At 40.7% G+C, this 20,152-nt stretch overlaps 1 protein-coding gene across 1 annotated transcript; it reads right to left on the bottom strand.

The window, feature by feature from the left end:
• Window positions 1-4,423: 4,423 nt before the first annotated feature.
• Window positions 4,424-7,800, bottom strand: LOC116048919 (zinc finger BED domain-containing protein 4-like). Its single transcript, XM_031298231.2, has 2 exons — window positions 7,088-7,800; window positions 4,424-6,154 (listed from the first exon to the last, which is right to left on the bottom strand). Exon 2 carries the CDS (start codon window positions 5,911-5,913, stop codon window positions 5,062-5,064), a length of 852 nt encoding a protein of 283 aa, XP_031154091.1. The 5' UTR covers window positions 5,914-6,154; window positions 7,088-7,800; the 3' UTR covers window positions 4,424-5,061.
• Between the last annotated feature and the right edge of the window lie 12,352 nt (window positions 7,801-20,152).

The following is a 20,152-nucleotide window of genomic DNA, read 5'->3' on the forward strand; positions in this document are numbered from 1 at the left end:
GCGGCACCGGAGCAATCCCGGAAGTGGAACGTCAAGGATATAGACTACACATCAAGTAACTAAGGAGTTCATTCAACATGTTAGAATGCACAGAGTGTATTACACCTCATGCAGCACCTGTCATGAATAAAAACCTGAGTGAAAGCGGTTCTCTAAGGGGAGAACAATTTACATTCAGATCTTAAATAATAGCTTTTTATGCATGGGGGCAATAGTCCTTCACTCCAAAGACTTATTTTATCTCACAGACAGGCACTTTCTGTCAATCCCCCTTTGGACCATTGCCCCCGATTACAAAACCCAGATTCGGCAGAGGAAATCAATACCCTTGTTTCAGCCATCCACCCAAAGGACAGCACGGTGCCATGCAGACCAGGAGTCATGGAGTGCTGAGTCCTGTTGGGTTATCTCCTCTGCCTGGTCTTATTTTTTTTATTCCCCCTACATTTTCCATTGCCTATACCTTAACCCTCTTCCCCATTTTTCCCAATTTTCATCTGCGTATTTTAGAACCTGTCATTTAGTCTATTGAAAACAGCACTAACGGAACAAAGACATGCGAGGCATGACGAATACAACAGCCAAAATATCGGAAACTGAACATTGCCTCAGAAACTCATGTCGCAACTGATATGAAATTTAAAATTCAATGAATAGTTAATTTGACAGAAAATGGCAACAAATCCCTGTTTGGCCATGATCCCTAAATTGAGAGACCACAAATATTCCCAGGTATGATAAGATAATTCTCAAGTGAGAAAAAAACAGTGAGCAGATATAAATGGTATTTTCAGCACCTTTTCAAAAACATCCCTTTTAGCAGGCAGACGTTTGAGGGAAGCTAAAAGATAGCTGGAAGTGGTTTAAATCTCTCTGATTGGATGATGATAAGGGGCACTTCTCAGATTGTTGCAGAATCAAAGTGGTAGATTCAGGAAAGAGAGAAATGAGCCCAGTTATTCATTTCCTCACATCCATTTACTCCGCAAGGATGTTAGAGTGCCTGAGTGGAGTCAAAGATTGTCTGTGAAAGTAGAATGAAGTCCTGGCAGGGCATTTCTGCTGCGACCCATTTCTTGCCCCCTATCCCTAAAGTCTGCCCTTTCTGATTTTGCCACACCTTAGATACAAAACTTTGCTTAATCAAGGAGCTGCACAATGCACTTTGTACTTAAACTGGAATTATGCTTCTCTAGGCTGTATGTAGGCGAACGTGCAAGGGCTCAGACGTGGCATGTCGACATGGCTGTATGTTATATAGAAGAATGTATGCTTCAATTCATTTTTTTTTTTACTCTGTAGTTCTATTATCACACACACGCACGCACGCACGCGCGCACACACACACACACACACACACACACACACACACACACACACACACACACACACACACACACACACCCCTGTATACATGCATTAATGTATGGAGAGATGCCAGTGTGAGGGACCGCCTCATATGCCTCAGATAATGCGCAGGAGGCTAACTGGCACCTTTCCAGCAGCTACCATGCTCTGGCAACATTTGTATGTTTATTTAAAATTTAAAAAGGATGCCCATTTTACTTTTTCATGGCATCAGTATCAACATTTTGCTGCACAGATCCAAAAGATGAGTGAAAACATTTTTTTATTGCAGCAACAAGTGACTGTTTCAGAGTAAGAACCTGTTTTGTGACCTTAAGATTCCCCTTATGCCACGGTTAATCTGCCATGTTTTAACAACTTGGAAAAACAATTTTGACTTGATTCAAGTAAAGCGTTCAAAATCTGCAGTCTCATCCGAAAATGCCACGTCGTGATCCATACTGTGTTAGGTAATTGCTTCTGCAAACATCAGCAATACATAATCAATACCTCTCAGTCATCTCAGTAAGATGCTTATTACACCAGCTCATGTGCATTTTAATTTTTCCGGCAGGTGCCACCAGCAGAGACAAGATAATACTAATATTGACACAGACCAGAAGCCATCATCCCTGCAATGCTAATCTCATGCTGACGTTAGCTTCATGCCAATCGCTAGCATGTCACTATCTATTAGAAAAAGGGCAAAGCTTTCTATAGGAACAGAATACTAATATTGGCAACAAAACATAATATGATGACCAAATTGGTAACACACTGTAATGCTACAGTATATGGTAAGAGAACATTTGGGTCATGCCTGTCTGAGAAATTGTCTAACCTAATCTCACTTTTGCACAATGTGTTATGTTATAGAACATTGTTATAAAGGTTGCATAAATGCAATGAAATATTTTAAAAGTAAAATGTATGTAAATGTTCTTGCACACCACTAAGGCTTAGTGAGGGATTCATAAGACCAAAAACTTTGTGGACTGAGAAGCAAAGCAAAAAATCCCACACACTGTTGATCACTTGAATTAACGTTATTATATTTCACTAGACCTGTATCTGGTAAAAAAAACTTTGTATAATTTAGTGGTGTGCGATACTACAAAAATTGGTATCGATCTGATACCGAGTAAATACAGGGCTAGTATCGCTGATACCGATACGGTACCGATACGTTTAATAATTAAGGTGGATGCATCAACAAATTGCTAAATCTGAATGAATTTTCGTGACCTTTAAGTGGTTTTGTGATTTTTCCTTTGGTTAAAGTTAAAACCCAGGATATGCTTGTATACATTTGTTGTGTTAACACTGTATCTTACAGCCTTTTTACAAATTATACAGCTTGCCGTTCATTTTTGGGATGAAAATATAGCCACACAGCGCTCCTCTTCCTCTCTGCCATTCGTCTGCTCCGTCTCTGTCCTGCTCCAAAACTTTGAAGAATTCCAGCACTTGAATGTTCATACATTTTGTATATAATAAGATGCAGGACTGGGAATCCTATGTGTAGCAATGGAAGGAGATAAACATCATTATTTTGCAAAGTAGATGAATGGAGAGGGAAATAAGGCCTATCAGAGCACGGTGTACCCCAGACGTGATGTTACCTAGCAAAGATGATGGATTGCGTGTCATGACAGATGGTTGTACTGGAGAGATGGGATGTGAGCCAGCACCGTGCTCAGCTTGAAATGTACAAGCATACTGTTAAACATGAGGAACACTGAAAATATCATAAAGTAATTATGTGTTTTAATTCATGTTGAAATTGTTTTGGTGCCCCTATATAATATTCATGACCACAAAGCAACCATGTACGCCAAGACAGAAGTAATGGTCATTGCAAAATAAACTGCCTCAATATATCAGGACAGTTAGAGCCGTTTTTTTAAGGCAAATGTGAAAGCAAAGAATAACTATTGAAAAGAATAACCTACTATTCTTAAAAAGATTTTTTTTTTCTTCTAAGAAGTATGCTTGGGAGTCCTCTGACAGATATGGGAAGGTCAGTACATCATTGGCAATACGCAGAAGGGTCAAACCTGTCTGAAAGTGTCAGAATGCAGATCACAACACTGATGGGTTTGGGCACATTATGGCTGAAAGGTGTATACGGGCATAGGGCTGGATCATGGCCTAGAGATATGCAGGTGTCAATCCCCTTGCAGTACTGCCAGAGGAGGGGCTCTACGAAGCGAATGACACATGAGATTTAAGAACGGTTGAAGCTGACTCCAGCTGCAGCATTCTGTAAGTATTTTGAAATATATTTAATGTCACTTCCATCCCTCTGAGAGATGGGGCCTCAACATTATATGATAACATAGGTGTCACCATGTGCCATATCATGCTCATTTTCAGGTTCATACTCTACTACTTTTGGTTTGGTTTCTACTAGAACATGTTTACATGTTTTAATGTTCATAAAACATTTTTTTTTTTATACTGTCTGTCTGAATATACCTGTGTTCACCCTCTGTCTGAAACGCTCCATTTTAATTCCTGTCTCTTTAAGGCCCCCTCTCCAAAAAGCCCAGTCTGCTTTGATTGGTCAGCGTTTCCGGGTCATCTGCATCTGAGCTCTCAGAGTCTCCGGGGAATGACAGTAACGGCACTGTAGCGTCACTTTTTACCTAAATATAGTATAGTTGTGACCAAGGTTATTATAGTTTTGCATTTTTCATTAGTTTTTATTTTTATTTCGTTTTTACTTTTTGTTTTTAAATTCAGTTTAGTTTGAATTAGTTTTTAAAGTGGGTTTGCTAGTTTAGTTTAGTTTTAATTTTTTGAAAATGCTTAGTCATTAGTTTTTATTTTTATTTCGTTTTGACTTTTTGTTTTTAAATTCAGTTTAGTTTTAATTGGTTTTTAAAGTGGGTTTGCTAGTTTAGTTTAGTTTTTATTTTTTGAAAATGCTTAGTTTTAGTCTTTTTTGTAATATTGATTAATTGTTGGGGGCAAGATTCAAAAAGGTCAGAAAAAAAGTATTGTGTAATAACAACAAAAACATCATACAGTTTTAGAAATATGTATTCACACAGTATTCAACAATAACACAGGTACATAAAATGTACATATGGGCAATTATATGTAAACAGTCTACACAAAACGCCGCAGTAAGTGCAACATCTGTAAGTGATGTGTGCTAGGAAAAAACCTAAATAGCCAACAGACTACAGAAGACATACATGAACAGCATGTATTCAACCCATTTTTGAGCCACACATGACATTGCTGTCAGAGTGTCAGGGAGCTCAATCTGAGAAAAGAACATGAAAAATAAAAATAAACTCTAGAGGGTCAACACATTTTGATGAACCATCTCAAAATGAACTTGGCTACTCAATGAATTGGACTGCCCAGCATTATGTGCATGTGCTGCAGCTCTATGGCAATACAATACTGCATATGTTGTACTTGACATCATTAATTAAGAGTGAATATTTTGGACACTTCAAGTACACTGAGATCCAGACAGCTGGCAAGATACTGCACCATCTCAGCTGGAAGCTGATGTGGTTTGCTTTTCTATGTTAAGTTTACATAGACTTGAGTCCAACATGGTAAACAAAAGAATGTAAGTCCCTTGCATTAATGAATCAGCTGTTTCAAATACAGCTTTTCAAGATTTTTAGTGCGTGTGTGCTGTGGGTGCGTGTGTGAGTGTGCATGGGTGAGAAAGAGAGAGATGGCTTTACTTCAGTCAAGCAATAATTTCTTATTGATCTTGAGAAAAACTCGTTGCTCCAGAGATGTGGTTGTTCTGTTTCTCAGGCCAGATGACAGCAGTCCACACAAAGAGAAGATGCGCTCCACAAAGGCTTGTGAGGCAGGGGCACTAACGAGATCCAATGCCACAGGGGCAAGTTTTGGATACACAGCTTCTCTAGATCTCCAGAACTGCAATGGTGTCTCATTAAACACTCCCTGTTTGACTTCGCAGACATACTTCTCCATTTCGATCAACAGACTATCGGTCAGATTAGGCTGATTTGTGGAGGACACGTTGACCTCTATACGGGATGCAAGGAAGCGGTATTTCTGAAGGACAGCAAAAGGGGCTCCTGTTGGAGTTTGAGTGGCCCTTGCAGTAGCACCATCATACTGAGAAGCAGCTGGGTGATACTGAGCTGCCAGGTTCTGCACAAAGGACTGTGCTGCCCTCTTCAGTGGCACTGTGTCTGGTGATTGAAGAACCAGCGAAACACTTGGATCCATTAGGCAGGCTGCTGCTGGTGTTGCTTCAAACTGTATGGAATCAGGGCTAAGAATGCCAGCGAAACGTTCTCGCAAGGACTTCTGCAGTACTTGAGCTAATGGCTTTCCAACAGCAGTCATCAGCAAGTGTGCCTCAAGGTTGAGCAGGCATGGCACTACTTGTGAGAGTGACTGACTGTCACTCTGAAGCTGGTCAGTGTGAACAGCAAAGGGCTCAAGCAGCTTGACAAGGTTCTCCAGCTTAGCCCAATCGCTTGTGAGAAGAGTGTCCATGCCAAAATTCTCAATTAGTTGGTTTAGTTCTGCTCTGGTCTCCAGTAGTCTTCTCAGCATATCAAAAGTGCTGTTCCAGCGTGTGCTACAATCCCGGACCAGAGTTTTGCCACATCTTTTGATCAATTCTTCATTAGCCGCTGACGATTTCTTCACAGTGTGTACCTTTTTCTTGCTTTTGTTATGACTGACTGAACACTTATGTGTTTCATGGCATCTTTAAGTGTGAGCTGAAGGGTGTGGGCCAGGCATGGCATTCTCTGGAACTTGTTGTTCTCCCCATCTTCTGGCAGGTCAAGTTCTTAGCAAAGCAAAAAGAGAAAACAATTAAATAATTTCAGCATTAAATATAAAATGCACAAAAAATAGTCATACATTTCTGTAATAATCCAACTTAAGTAGTTGACAAGACATTTCCTTCATGCGTTCATAACAGTATAGAGTTAGTTAATATCCACAACAGTTTTACAGTTTTTCTCAATCACCTTAGTACATGTCTTGAATCATTAACATTTGCAAAACAGTAAGTGTATTTCTCTATCTCTCAAATGTAAATGTCAGTGAACATGTCAGTGCATCAGAATGACAAGTCCTTGTGTCAATGTTTACACACAGTCAATATGTTTAGCATGTTGTAACAGTGTATTCTGTAAGTATTTTCTGATATAAACTATGGCTAAGATTTTAATGAGAATGATTAAAAATGCACAAGGCTGCACTTTTTCTGTATGTAATATATCAATTTCAACAGTACAAAGTTATACACTGCAAGAGATTGGACACGTCACAGTTACACTTTTACTGTTTGTACTGCAATTTGTTGACAGAGCGTGCCATTGTAATGCAGAAAAGAAAAACACAATGGATATCTTAATCCATTCAGACATGTATAGAAAATATGACGTAAGATTAATCAACAGAGAACCAGTAGAATACATTATGATCAACATGATAAGCACTTGATAATGTAGGAATTAGAAACAGCAGACAATTGTACATAATCATTTGCATAAATGTGTCAAAGCATTTGATGTGTTCAAAAGAATAAGAACATTGCTTTTATTATGTGCTCAAGTGACTACATGGTGTGGAAGATGAACAAGCAGTTTTGAGAATTTCAATTCTGATCTGAAAAATGCACAAAAATGACTGAGAAAAAACTGCCAATTTAATGCCCTAAATACACTGCATTTTTAACATTAAAAAATACATTTGTCCCTCTAACCACACTCACCAACGCCTCCAATCTCAGTCTCCTCCTCATCCTCATCCTCCTTGTCTGACCCCTCCGACTCCATCCACAGTTCATCCTGCTCGTCTCCTACACCTCTTGGCTACGCCTGAGAGACAGCACCATCTGACTCACGGCTCTGTTCTCGCTTTTTATCCCTGACAAGCCGGACAGCCTTGACGATGTTGGAGCCGTTATCCGTTACAATGAGCAGCACCTTGTCTTCTCCTATACCCCATGCATCTAATGTCTGATCAATGCAGCGAGCAATGGACTCCCCTGTGTGAGGGTGCTCCAATTGGTGCAGGTTAAGCAGGGCATGGTGAACCTGGCCTCCGGGCGGATGGTAAAAACAAGCTGACACACCCATAAAAGATGCTGTTAATCCTCTCTTGCTCCAACCATCTACACATAGGGTCAGCTTCCTCGCATCCTTAATGATCTCTTTTAATTTCTGCTTTGCCGTATCCATCTTAGCCCCAATAAGGTTGTTGACTCTTGCAGCTCCAGGTGTTTTGAACTTTGGTTCGAGCACATTGGCGAACTTTTTGAAGGCAATAGACTCACACAGTCGTGTAGACATCCCAGTATTAATAAACAGATTAACCAACGCTTCCTCCCGCTTGTGGTGTTCATGCGTATTAACTAACCAGCAGCTATCGGATCTTCGGTGAAAGCACTCCTGTAGTGTTCTCTGTCCTGCGGGTGTCTCCGTCATGCTGGGGTTAGCTTCTTCTGTTGCATTCTCCTTTACCTTATTCAGGTAAGCTAGGTTAGCCTCCTTGTGCGCGCTTCTCAAATGAACTTTCAAATTTGTGGGATTTTTCCCTTTAAGAAATTGTCCACATATTATACCACCTTCCACTGCAATGCACTTGCTTTTATCTGACACACAGTCATATTGGACTCTGCCGCTTTCTACCAACTTTCGGTACCGCAATGATGCCAAGCGAGGGGCATGGACTATGTTGTGTTCAATTTAACAATGGAATATCGGAATTTCTGGGTTACCAGTCGGAAACTGTATGTCTATGGTCGGAAATGTCAACTCTGAAAGATAACGTTATTGCTCTATGAAAGACATTGACAAAGACGAAAACTAAGGACATTTACTCGATAATTTTATTTTATTTTAGTTAGTTTTGCAAACAGACATTACAGTTTGTTAGTTAACGTTTTTTTGAAATGCCTCGTTTTTTTTTATTTCAGTTAACGACAATGTGTTTTCCCACCTAGTTTTCGTTATTTCGTTCGTTTTCATTAATGATTATAACCTTGGTTGTGACATCACAACAGTACAGAAGTCCTGACGGCTCGTTTAAAGGTACCGTTTCTGAATACGGGCTGTGTGCATTTATCCGTGGATTGAGCGTTTTAATACTTTCACAGTATTTATAAAGCACCTCTACCTGCTTTTTAATAAAAAAAAAGACATGAAAATATCACCTTTTACAATATGGGTCCTTTAAGGCCCCTGACATTTATTTTGTGCTTTTTAGTAGTGCATACTTGCCAGAAACATATGTAGCTCAGCGTAAATTCTTTCAGGAAGACTTCAATAACTTTATCACTTCTCTCCTAAACTGATCAGCTGTTTTCGAGGGAGTCACTTTTCAGTTAAACCAATCAGAATCGGCCATATATTTCACAATAATACACACAAATCTCTTCTCTCCTCTGCGGCTGTCAGTTGTCAGTTCAGGAAGATTGCAACCCTCCTCCTCCCCTTCCACCTCCAGGCATCTTTACCCACGGCACTCTCGGTCTTCTTCCGGCTGACTGCTCCCTTCGACTCCTTTGATCCGGTCTTCGTGCCCCTTCATCGCACCACCAGTGTCTAGACTCCATCGGGGGATATGTCTGGGTTTTTCTAACCCTTTAAAACATATATACATTTTATACGATGGAGTCTAATCTCCAAAGACTATGTACAATTCATATTTTGCATATGTAACTTACAAATAAATCTTGCATATCTGCAACCAAGTCTCTCCTGATTGAATTACAATTAGCCAAATTACCACAACTACTATGCCATACTGTGATGCTGAAGCCTTTGGGCCATCTCAGAGTCTGAGGCCCCACGGCAGTTGCTCACTTGGCCTACTTTGAATATATTCAATGTTCTTTTAAGTTTGTAAATTGTCATAACAATATTAGTGGAAGGTTATATTGGGGCACTATGTAAAAACATTGCTAATATTATGGTAAGATTGTTCCTAGAAAGCAAAATAAAGAACATTACACAATGTTTTCTTTAGATTCAAACATATTTTATTCCCAGATGGTAACTTACTATACTTGTGCGTGAAGGTCTAATAAGATTTGACAGATGTTATGGCATATGCACAAGTGTCTGTGTTATTGGCACTCCCATATGCTCCACCAGCACTATCAGTGTGTTTATACGCGATGTGAGCGGTTGCACGTGACCAGCACACATTTCCTTACTGTTTTCTGTCGACAATGAGAGAATGTTTATCCAGACAGATTGTTATTGACAATACGCATTACCCCATCAGATAAAACCAACACATCTGTCTGAGAATGTGGACCCATAACCAGAAATATTTAATTGGTGGGTAAACTCTGAGAGTAAACCACATGACTAGTGTAGGACTGTTGGGACCGTCGAGGAGGTTAAACATTATCTTTTTCAAGCAAAGGGTTTTCAGTCAACATGTGACTCAAAGACAAAAGACCCAGAGACCATGTGGTCTTTCAGACAAAGGATCTTGGCCTACGGTAAAGTCCACATCCCTTGCTCCAAACTCCTAAATGAAGGAAAGGAGCTAAGAAAGACGCAAAATGGCGTCAGGGAGGGGCCTGCAGATAAGGTTCGACACGTTCAACTTCACTTTGACTCTCCCATTGGTTCAGAGGTACCATAAAACCAGCATGGAGCCAGGTCTGGTGGCCTGAGCTATAAAACTCCATGTCACCCCCCACTTCTCGTCTTTGCCCTGTGACTTTGGTCACTACAGCATGACACACAGAAACAAATGCTTTCCACCTCAACTCCAGTTGACGACAGGTCAGCACTACAAGTTTGTGCTAAAACTTCCATTTTTGAAACAAAGTGGATTTAATTTTGGTGCTGGGAGCACCGTGGATCCTCTGAAACCACTCGCCAGTGTTTTCATATCTGCAGGAGAAGGAAACAACGTTTGTCTTCTCAAGTCGACTCTAGCTCCCTTCCGTCTGCTCTTTTTGGAAGGAGAGCTTCCTCTGATCTGCTGACGAGCAGACACGGACCCCCGTTTCTTTCGTGGAAACCTACGGACAAACGGACTGAACACACAGTAAGAAGGCTTACGTCTGGGCAGAGATACATAGTGTGTTTTATTAATGAGTAATTTGCTATTGCTGCTACTTTGTGTTACCATTAATGTGATCTGATTAATACAGCGCTACTGCTGCGCGTGTAATGTATTAATCTATGATTGTGACCGCTGAGTCAAATCTATTCTGTGAATGTACTCTGATCACGGTGCATTGTTGATATGTTGTGTTGAATATGTAGCTAGCTTGTTCAGGCTGTAAATGCTATTTTCTGCTTCTCCCACTGCTGAGGAGTTTTAGGTACTGTTAGATCCAAGTATATATATATCTTTCTTTCCTACTTCTCTAACCTTTCTCTCACACACACATATATGAACACATAGCTAGTTACACACACGCACTAAGGTGAACAGCTGGCCAACAGCGAGTCACATAAACTGCAGAGCACGCACCGCTCCACAGTTCTGCGCTCCTGTGTGTCTCCCTCTGGTCAGCCACACGTGTGCAGACACGTTAGCTTAGCAGCTAGCCTATTGTTGTTAGCACATAGCTTAGCCTGAATGAGCTAACGGCTAATCTTAGGCCTAGCCTATCAATACCGCCCTCTTGGGGTGAAACAGTTTTGTGCAGCTCACAAGAGTAGCCATTTTTGTAGTCTTTGGCTAGACTACACCTCGTCACCCCCTACTCTTTCACACTCACTCTCTCACATCCACACACACACACACACACACACACACACACACACACACAGGGTCTCCCACATGCTGTTTTGTTTTGCTTTGTTTTGTTGTACTTAAAAGAAACGTATATTGGTTTTAATTGCTTAAAGGATTATTGATTGGCCATTGATAATTTTGATTTTAATAAATTCTACTATACGTTAATTAGCAGTTGTTTGTGATTATTTGTATACTTATTGTATTAATTGCTGGTTAAACACAGGTCAGTGCTCGGATTTCACCCTTCCACTGACAAATGAGACTATTCCACAGTTCAATATTGGCCCCTGAAGTTTCAGGGTGGTGCCCCGTTTTGATTGTTTGTTGATTTGATAAAGTTATTAATAACCATATTCATAACTTTATTAATATTGATAAACATCTTTGATAATATGCCAATAATCTGATCTGTACCCCTACGTGTACCCAACAGACATTTATAGAAAGGCTTAAGACGTATTCTGTACCAGGGATAAAATGGCAGTCTTTTGCACTTGCATTAAGCATGTTTTGGGAGCTGTGTAGCAAAACACTAATGACCCTGGTTCCTGACAATCTGTTGTCAGCCCCTAAACTTTAATACACATCATCGTCATGTGCTTTTTTTAGCAGCCAAAAACTCTGCATTGCCAAAAAAGTACTCTGCACACTATGCGCTGCAGAGCAACTGCACCTCTGCCTTTGAATCCAGAGAAGCAAAGTTGATTTTCTACCCCAATTCCTCATCATTACTGAGTCATTTTCACTCAAAATAGATGCAAAACCTGAGTGAGCATAATTACACACACAAACACACAGTCATTAGACACAATCCCCGATCAATAGATTTGAGAGCATTTTGCCACCTCACCCCCACTGTGTTATTGTGTTTTCTCCACCATCTAAAGCACCTGTGTGAATGACTCAGAGCTCCAAATCAAGTCAGTCAGGCACATGTTTAACAGAAAATAGATTGTTTTTGTCCCACAGACTGGAAACAGCCAAAAGATAAGGTAAACAACAGGAAGGAGCTTTTGGGCGATAAGCTGCATGTAAGCTGAGAAAGCTGCCAAATTACTTTATTCTAATGAGGCAAATGTGGGTGTAGCATGCCACATGAACGACAAAACAGAGTCAAACTGTAATTCAGAGTCAGATACATCATGAAGATGTGTTTGCAGGCATTTCAATTGTATCTGCTATCTATCATACTGTTGATACTGCAAAGAAAAACACTATATTCAAGCAATTAACTCTTAAAGGTTTTGGGTCACAATAACTGATATAATAACACAATTACTAACAATAATGGGCATACTCATTTGCATATTGTTTTGGATGACTTTGCTTATAGGAAAATATACCAAAATTGACCTTGTTAGCATGGCAAGCTGATAATGAAATTAATCAAATTAATTAAACCATTTTCACCAGGAACAGTTGTTGAGGGGGTAAAACCACTGGTATAGTTCTTCAACCCAAATAAGATATAGATGGCAACAAACCAGACAACTCTCTGCATACAGTATGAAGTAAACATGATCACCCCTCTCAATATAAGAATTGCACTTTCCGGCAAAAGCCAACTGAAATCCTTGTAGGCAAGGTAAATGTTAACAAATACAAAATAACTCGAACTTGATTCCATGGAATGGCGAAACAATTATATGTTAATTTCTATGATTGGGAAAGTAGTCCTCAATGACATGTGGATGAGGGGTCATTTAATAGTCAAAGGAGCATGGAAAGGATGAAAAACTCTCATCTGTAGTTGTAAGCAAAACTTATCACACAGTGAGTTCACCAAGTCACTGAAATGTGAATATTATTACTTAGTACTATAAAGTATAACATGTAGAGCTCCTGTATGATCATGTGGCTGTTGGTGACTTAACACAAGGACATCAATATAGTTCATTTCATCAGCATTTTCTAATCAAAGGAACATAAATTAAAAGAATGTAAAGCTGTCAATGAAGAAAATACAGGAAAATATTGTGATGCAAAGCAATTCTGCTGTGTAAGAGTGCATATTATCACTGACACTCCAAGCAGTTGATTCATCTCAATTCATTTATAGAGTTTGTTTGGGGAATCTTCTAATTAATGAAATACAAGTTTGACTCCAGTGACTCAAAAGAGTAAAAGTTTTTTCTTTGAGAACTTTAGAGAGAAGTTCATGGAATTTAACCAATAGCTGTCTGTAACCAAAACTGTTCTCAAAAAGCTTTCTGGGCTTTCAAAAAAAAGAAGAAAAAAATGTAGCTACTTAGCTGCAATGTGATAAGCCCGTTGATCACACAAGTTGTCATGGTGACACCTGACCGGTCTCTCTCTGTAGCCTTAAACTCTCTTCAAACACACATGACTCTCCTCCTTCCCCTATGCCACATAGATCTTTGCAGACCATGGCTGCATCTCATAACAGCCTTATTTAGCTCCTCGACTCCTCAGTCCTCGGCTGAACCGGAAGTTGTTCTGTCCCTCCTTATTTTCTGCCCCGAGGACTGAGGGATCATCGAGGAGCTGTAGGTGAGGATATACTAGAGCAGCCTTCCCAGAAGCCGTGTAGCTGAAGGAGTTGCTTACACAGCTGACAAATTCATGTGACGCTTCAGAGGAAAGGACCTCTCATCCCCTTAAAACACATTTGCTCGTTGCCTCTCTCCTCCCATGATTTCCTCGCGTCTCTCCTGTGCCTCCTCGTGGGAGGGACTAAGACGCTAAGAAGGGAGGCAAGTGGAGGACTCGAGGGGGCAATTTAAGAGTTATGAGATGCAACCCATATGATTACTCATGGCCAATGGCGGATCTCAAACCACAATTTTCAATAGTATATGGAAAGTCAAGACATTGTACGGATAAGCAGAGGAAGTGGGAGACAGCAGGGACGGTGGTCATACAGACCAAGGCAGAGCCTTGCACACACGTTTTCACCCAGGGGCACTCACTCATACATAAAGCCAGTAAAACAGTGTGGCGATGCCCATCCAGTGGCACACTGCAATCTTAGCGCCAAGCGTCAGTTTGTCTCGCACAGTCCACCGCTTGCCTGCTCAGAGCAAGTCAACATCTCATCGCACTTGTGTTCCATAATATTTTGGTCACTTTATTTTGTGAAGTTACTGCCATATAAGATTTTTACACCCTTCTTTCTAAGATTTTCAACCAGCTGACATGCGATCACCAGGATCACGTTTATGTTACATTATGACAACAGATATGGTGTCAAATCAAATTTGAATTTCATTTGAAGAACAATTTCAGAAGTTAAAAAAATAGAGCACATCTTTAATTTTGTGGCATTGTGATGACAAATGTAATCACACAATTATGCATGGAAAACATGACCACACAGTAGGATCTTGAGGCAAATGTTTATCGTCCATGAAGACACCAACGGTTTCACACTGAGCCAGTGCAACCAAGTGGATTAGTCAGCCATAACCTCACCTTCACCTAACTGTAATTCTCCATGTGAAGAGAAGCAGACACTTTACAAATGGAAGTACATGTCCACAGCACACATAAAAGTGGACAAGAGACACTTGAGCTGCTTAATATCACACCATAATCCTGATATACTGCACCGAATGTCCCCAGTTATGCGAATGGAAAAATAATGAATATGAATGTCAAGTTGTCCACACATAGTCTATAACTTAAAACAATTAGCAGTTACAGTAGTACTAACACAATTGTTGTAATTAATATTTAAAATTATATAAAAAGCTGCTCCAGAATCTAATCAGGTCACCAACTCTATTAGAGGAGCATGTGCTGTCAGACAGACTAGGTATTGGGATGAATATTAATTTCCTTTATGAAGCCAACAGATAGTGTAGACATGCATGTGCTATGACTAACCTAAGCGGTTGCTTAAATCATAGGGGTGTAATGTAGGCTCACTGTATTCCGGACACTTGGCATTTTTCCTGTAAATTCTATAAATAAATACTTAATTTTATGGGCAATATATACATATATGTCACCCTTGTCTCCTTCTGTTTTGACTCCGACCAACCTCCAGTTTCCAGAGCCAGTCGTCAACGTGAGTTTCCAATGTGTGCCTATGGGCGTTCAGAAAATGGCGAGGGGAGGGTTTTCGGCCAGGACGACAGGCAGAAGGGAAAGACTTAAGATCGCAAAGTACTGGTTGAAAGCATGATAACCCTCCATCAAAATCACAGAAACGTTCTAAAGACATCATTGAATATTGAGTTTGTTTTTGCAAATATTTTTGAAAGGGATATACACATTTACAGAGGCATTTTGTCCGACTTGAAATTCCCAGCCGTCCGGAATACCATGAGCTCTCACAGTAATCCGGACACCGTGTCTTTTTTCAATGATTTGCCCAAAATCTTCTAAATGATTTGCCCAAAATGTGTCAATCAAACTTGCATACTAGCATGTGTGTAAGCCCTGCCCCCAGAGACAGTTAAACCAACCAGGCTTGTCTTTCCACGCATTGATATTTTATGGGACTTTTACTGTGCTTATTGTGTCTGAAGTGTCTGGAATACAGTGAGTCTACGTTACAGTAAATGCCTCGGTGCTACTGGGTAAGTTATACTGTCTGCATGCAGCTTCCTAACATCTCTGGCAAGTGTTTCTGGCTGGAAATAGACAAACACAATGCCAGTAAGCAGGTCAGAGTGTGCAATGTTCAGTGAAGAAAACCCTCAGTATGGGCTTGTCTCTCTGTGAAATCAGCTAAATAATCCAATAATATTTTGGACCCTCTTCTTTTCGAAGAGGCACTGGAGTCAGCATTTAGTTCATTTCTCAAACTTTTCTCTATTTTCTGTTTTGTAGAAGAAGGGGGATTACTGGCTCGGCAGGGGGGCTGCTCCACCAAGGTATTACACCACAAACTGGCTTGAAATGATCTGCCACTCTCTCACTGCTGCTTTTTTTTTTAAATCCTCGTTCCCTATCTTTGTGTGTCACTCTGGCTGTCTGTCTTTGCCCATGTTTGAAATTTATGCTGCCATTTCTCTTTTACTACCCATTACTATGTTATACCGTATACCCTCCCCTCATCATAAATCCCCCCCTCCTTCATCCTCGCACCGTTTACACCTCCCTCTTTCGCTCTACTCTTCTTCTCTGATTTGGTTATGTGAGTGCCCTTTTGCCATTTCCCATTCATCCATCCATCTATCCACCCACAGTGAAGAACAGATCGTACAGTAGCAGAGAAGGAGGAGAAAGGAGGGGTGATTTTCTGTCTCCACTCTGTCACTCTTTGATTGCCTCACTGTGACTATTTCGGTAATACAGTCATCACAAACTTACAGAGACTTAATGAGGCAGCAATTAACCACCAGCCAGATAGTGTGTGTGTGTGTGTGTGTGTGTGTGTGTGTGTGTGTGTGTGTCGGGATTAGCTGATTTTATTTTGTGTGTATCTGAACTGTGTGTATTTGTGTCCACATTTGCATTTGTAACACTCTAATAAGTGTTTCTCTGCAGTGTTTATGTGTTGTATAGTTGCATGTAAGGATGTGTGTGTGTGATCAGTTTATACTCCTAGTGATGGTGCTCATCCATCATTTCAACAGTTTAATTTGCGAGAACACTTTGGCAGCGTGTTCCATTACAGATTTCACATCTTGTTATGTCTGTATGTCTGATATGAGCTAATTTCTAAGAATGTCAAAATCATCACAGAAATAAAATACTAATAACATTTTGAGCTCATGCTAAATGTGATCTGTGAGTTTTTAAAAATGAGAATCCATGTGAAATGTATGTACAGTATTTGAACACGTTTATACATGCTTTATCTAGACTGAGGAAGCAGTTTCACAAACAAAGGCATCATACTTTACTCTGGAAATCCAGAGTTCTCGCGAAAGCACAATTTGAATTTCCTCAGCGAGTCACTCTGGCAATGAGTAATGATACTCATTACCCATGCCCTTGGAGCCGAGCTGCACCAATCACATCGGTGTATCTGATATAGGCGGGCCAGAGGCGAGCTAAACAGATGACGACAGCGCTGCGACATCAAAGTCCGGAATCAGTCAGTAATCATTGGTCGTAGTGTTATCCAATTGTGTGCAGTGATATTTTCAAATGCATGCTTGGTGCCGCCCCTTGAGTTGGGCCATTTTCATTACTCATAGCTAGACCCTTAATCCTTTGGATTTGGGTCTGGATTTCCAGGCTAATCACACTGGGCAATGTCAAACAAAAAGAATATCAGACAATGGAAAATGCAACCACGATATATTTTAACTTGAAAAGAAACCAGTCCTGATCTCCCAAAGATCCTGGACCAGCCATCAAAATAATTATGTGCCTTTCATGTCTAGGGGCAGAGACACCAACAATTAAGAAAACCTGGGGGAAAACCAAGGGAAATGAGTAAAAGGTTCAAGGATAAATCAAATAATTTATTGTTAAACTAACACAACTTAAATTGGTATCCTAAAAAGACGAATATTTTACACAAAATGTAAACTAAAGAGAAAAGTTGTAAACACGCCAGTAAACTCAATAAACAATAGCTTCACAACTCTGAAGCAACAGCTTCCGCACAGCCCTTTGGAACACGCTGACCCACTGGCTCTCTCTGCTCGATCTCTCTGTGTCACTCGTCCGGCTTCTATTGAAGCTCTCTCCAACGGACAGTAGCTGTGTTCAAAACCGTTCCCTCATTCCCTAACTCACTATCCTCTAAATAGGGTTTATTAAATAGTGAACTATATAGGGAATGACCAAACGAAAATATCACTCACTGAAAATATCGTTGTGCCAGTAGATGCGCCCAGCCTGTTCTCATGAACCATTCGTTCAGAAAGTTACGGAAAGTTATGCACTGTAATTCATAAGTGTATTTTCATAACGTAGGGAGGTGGTCGGGGTGGGTGGATGGATGGATGGATGGATGGATGGGTGTTAAAACACTGGACTTTTGAGCCAGGGAGCTGAGTTCGCTTCCCGGGGGAAAACTATAGACTTTCACCCAGGGAATGTGTGTTCCTTAGGAGTGTTTTAATCCAAACCACAATCCTTTTCCTAATCTTAACTAGTTGTTTTGGTGCCTAATCTTAACTTTCGCTGCGGCAAAACGCTCATATTTTGTGGAATATAATTTACCGTGATATCCGCTGAAATGAGCGGCAGCTCTGTAACCGGCTCAAAGTCACCTATTTTCAGCTAAACACATCTACTAACTGCTGCTGTTACGACCGAGCTGTGACTGTGGTCCGTAGCCCGCATCGCGAAGCTCCGTAGCGGCTTAAACAACTAGCAACTGCTGCTAGGCGTCATGGAGCTCGTAGCCAGCCGGCGTCACGTGGCCAACCAGTGACACGTGACCAGCCGGTGGTCTCCTAATTTCGTAGGATATCATATGTTTTGATGTCCATTCATTTTCGTACGATATCAAACAGACCCGTTAATGAGAATGCGTTGATGCGCCACTTATTTGTATGGCGAAGGCGGGCACCTTTTTTACATGACTTTTAAATGTTAGGGTGGAGTCATATATGACTGCTAGATACTTGAATTCATTAACAATATCAAGCTCCTGTCCTCTAAGGAACTCACATGTTTTGTTTGGTAAACGCCATACAAACTGTTTTTTGGGTGTTTAGGTAGAGACATGACTTAGTGAGCCAGTCATCAATGTGAGCCATTGCAGATGTAAGTGTGGATGCTATCTCTTGGTAGTTCTTAGCATGTGTAAAGATTACCGCATCATCTGCATACATCTGCACATCAACATTTTTACATGCCTCTGCAGGTCATTTATATACAGTGTAAACGGGATTGGACCAAGTATGGAGCCTTGGGGGACTCCTACTGGACATTCACACAGTGGGGACTTTGAATCATTGATACGAACACATTGCTTTCTACTGGACAGGTATGATTTTATCCAGTTGAGAGCTTGCTCATAGAAATTAAAATATGTTTATTTAGATAAAAGAACTTTGTGATTAACAGTATCAAAAGCTCGCTTTAGTTCTAGGAAGACAGCACCAACATAATAACTCTTATATAAGTATCCTTTAACCTTTTCCAAAATCAAACAGTTGGCGGTTTCTGTTGAGTGATGGGCCCTGAACCCAAATTGCATAGGGTGGAGTGAATTATTGCTTTTATTGAGATGTTGAATCAGTAGTTTAGCCACATGACATTAGTCCAGTAAATTGTGAAATATGGATTTTAGTAAATGCAGAAAAATACAGAATAATCTCCATGAGAGTGTCAGTGAGATGCATGTAGTAATTCACCATGTACATTGTTTACATGAACACCAGCATTTAAAATTGTGGGCAAGGTCGTGGGTAATTGTCTCGTTCTAAAATAATGTCAAAGTGGATTTGTGATTGACAAAAAAAAGCATGAATGAATGAATTTAAAAAGGAACAATGAGTTAGTACTACTCATGGACGAGTGGTCCGACATTGCTAACTTATGGAGATTAGTTTATAGCTAGTCTATATCGACGTCAAAAACACGTTCCTTCCGGGATTGTTCAGGTGCTGCCGGAAATTCCGCCGGATGTCCCTCTTTTTAGGCCGGATGTCTGTCACGTTCCACTTTCTTTGTGTTGGCATGCTAAACTCCGGTCGATTTATGACGACTATGGTTAACTGCTCCTCAGCTCTCTGCAGGGTAAATTGAGACAGCTAGCTAGACTATCTGTCCTGAGTTTCCTGTTGCACGACTTAAACAACTTTTGAACGTACACATGTTCCACCAAAACAAGTTCCTTCCCGAGGCTATTTTGCAGAGGCACGTCATTGTGTCTGGCGCTTAGCGCCGCCCACGATGATTGTGATTGGTTTAAAGAAATGCCAATAAACCACAGCATGTTTTTTTTTCCTATCCCGTAATGCTGTGTGGACTAGCCAGACCCTCCTCCGCAGCGCTGTGGAGGAAGGTCTGGCAATGCGAGACTAGTTTATAGCTAACCCATACTGCTAGCTCACCTAAGCTAGCTAACGCTAAGCCAAGGAGGACATTAATGTTTACATCTCGCGCTGTTATGAGCATGAGCCTCTCGTCCATGAGTACGCTTCCTTCTGCGCGGCTGTGCGGTTGGCGGGTGTAGCTCGGTAGA

This window comes from Sander lucioperca, chromosome 1, assembly GCF_008315115.2.
Source record: "Sander lucioperca isolate FBNREF2018 chromosome 1, SLUC_FBN_1.2, whole genome shotgun sequence".
NCBI classification, from domain to species: Eukaryota; Metazoa; Chordata; class Actinopteri; order Perciformes; family Percidae; genus Sander; species Sander lucioperca.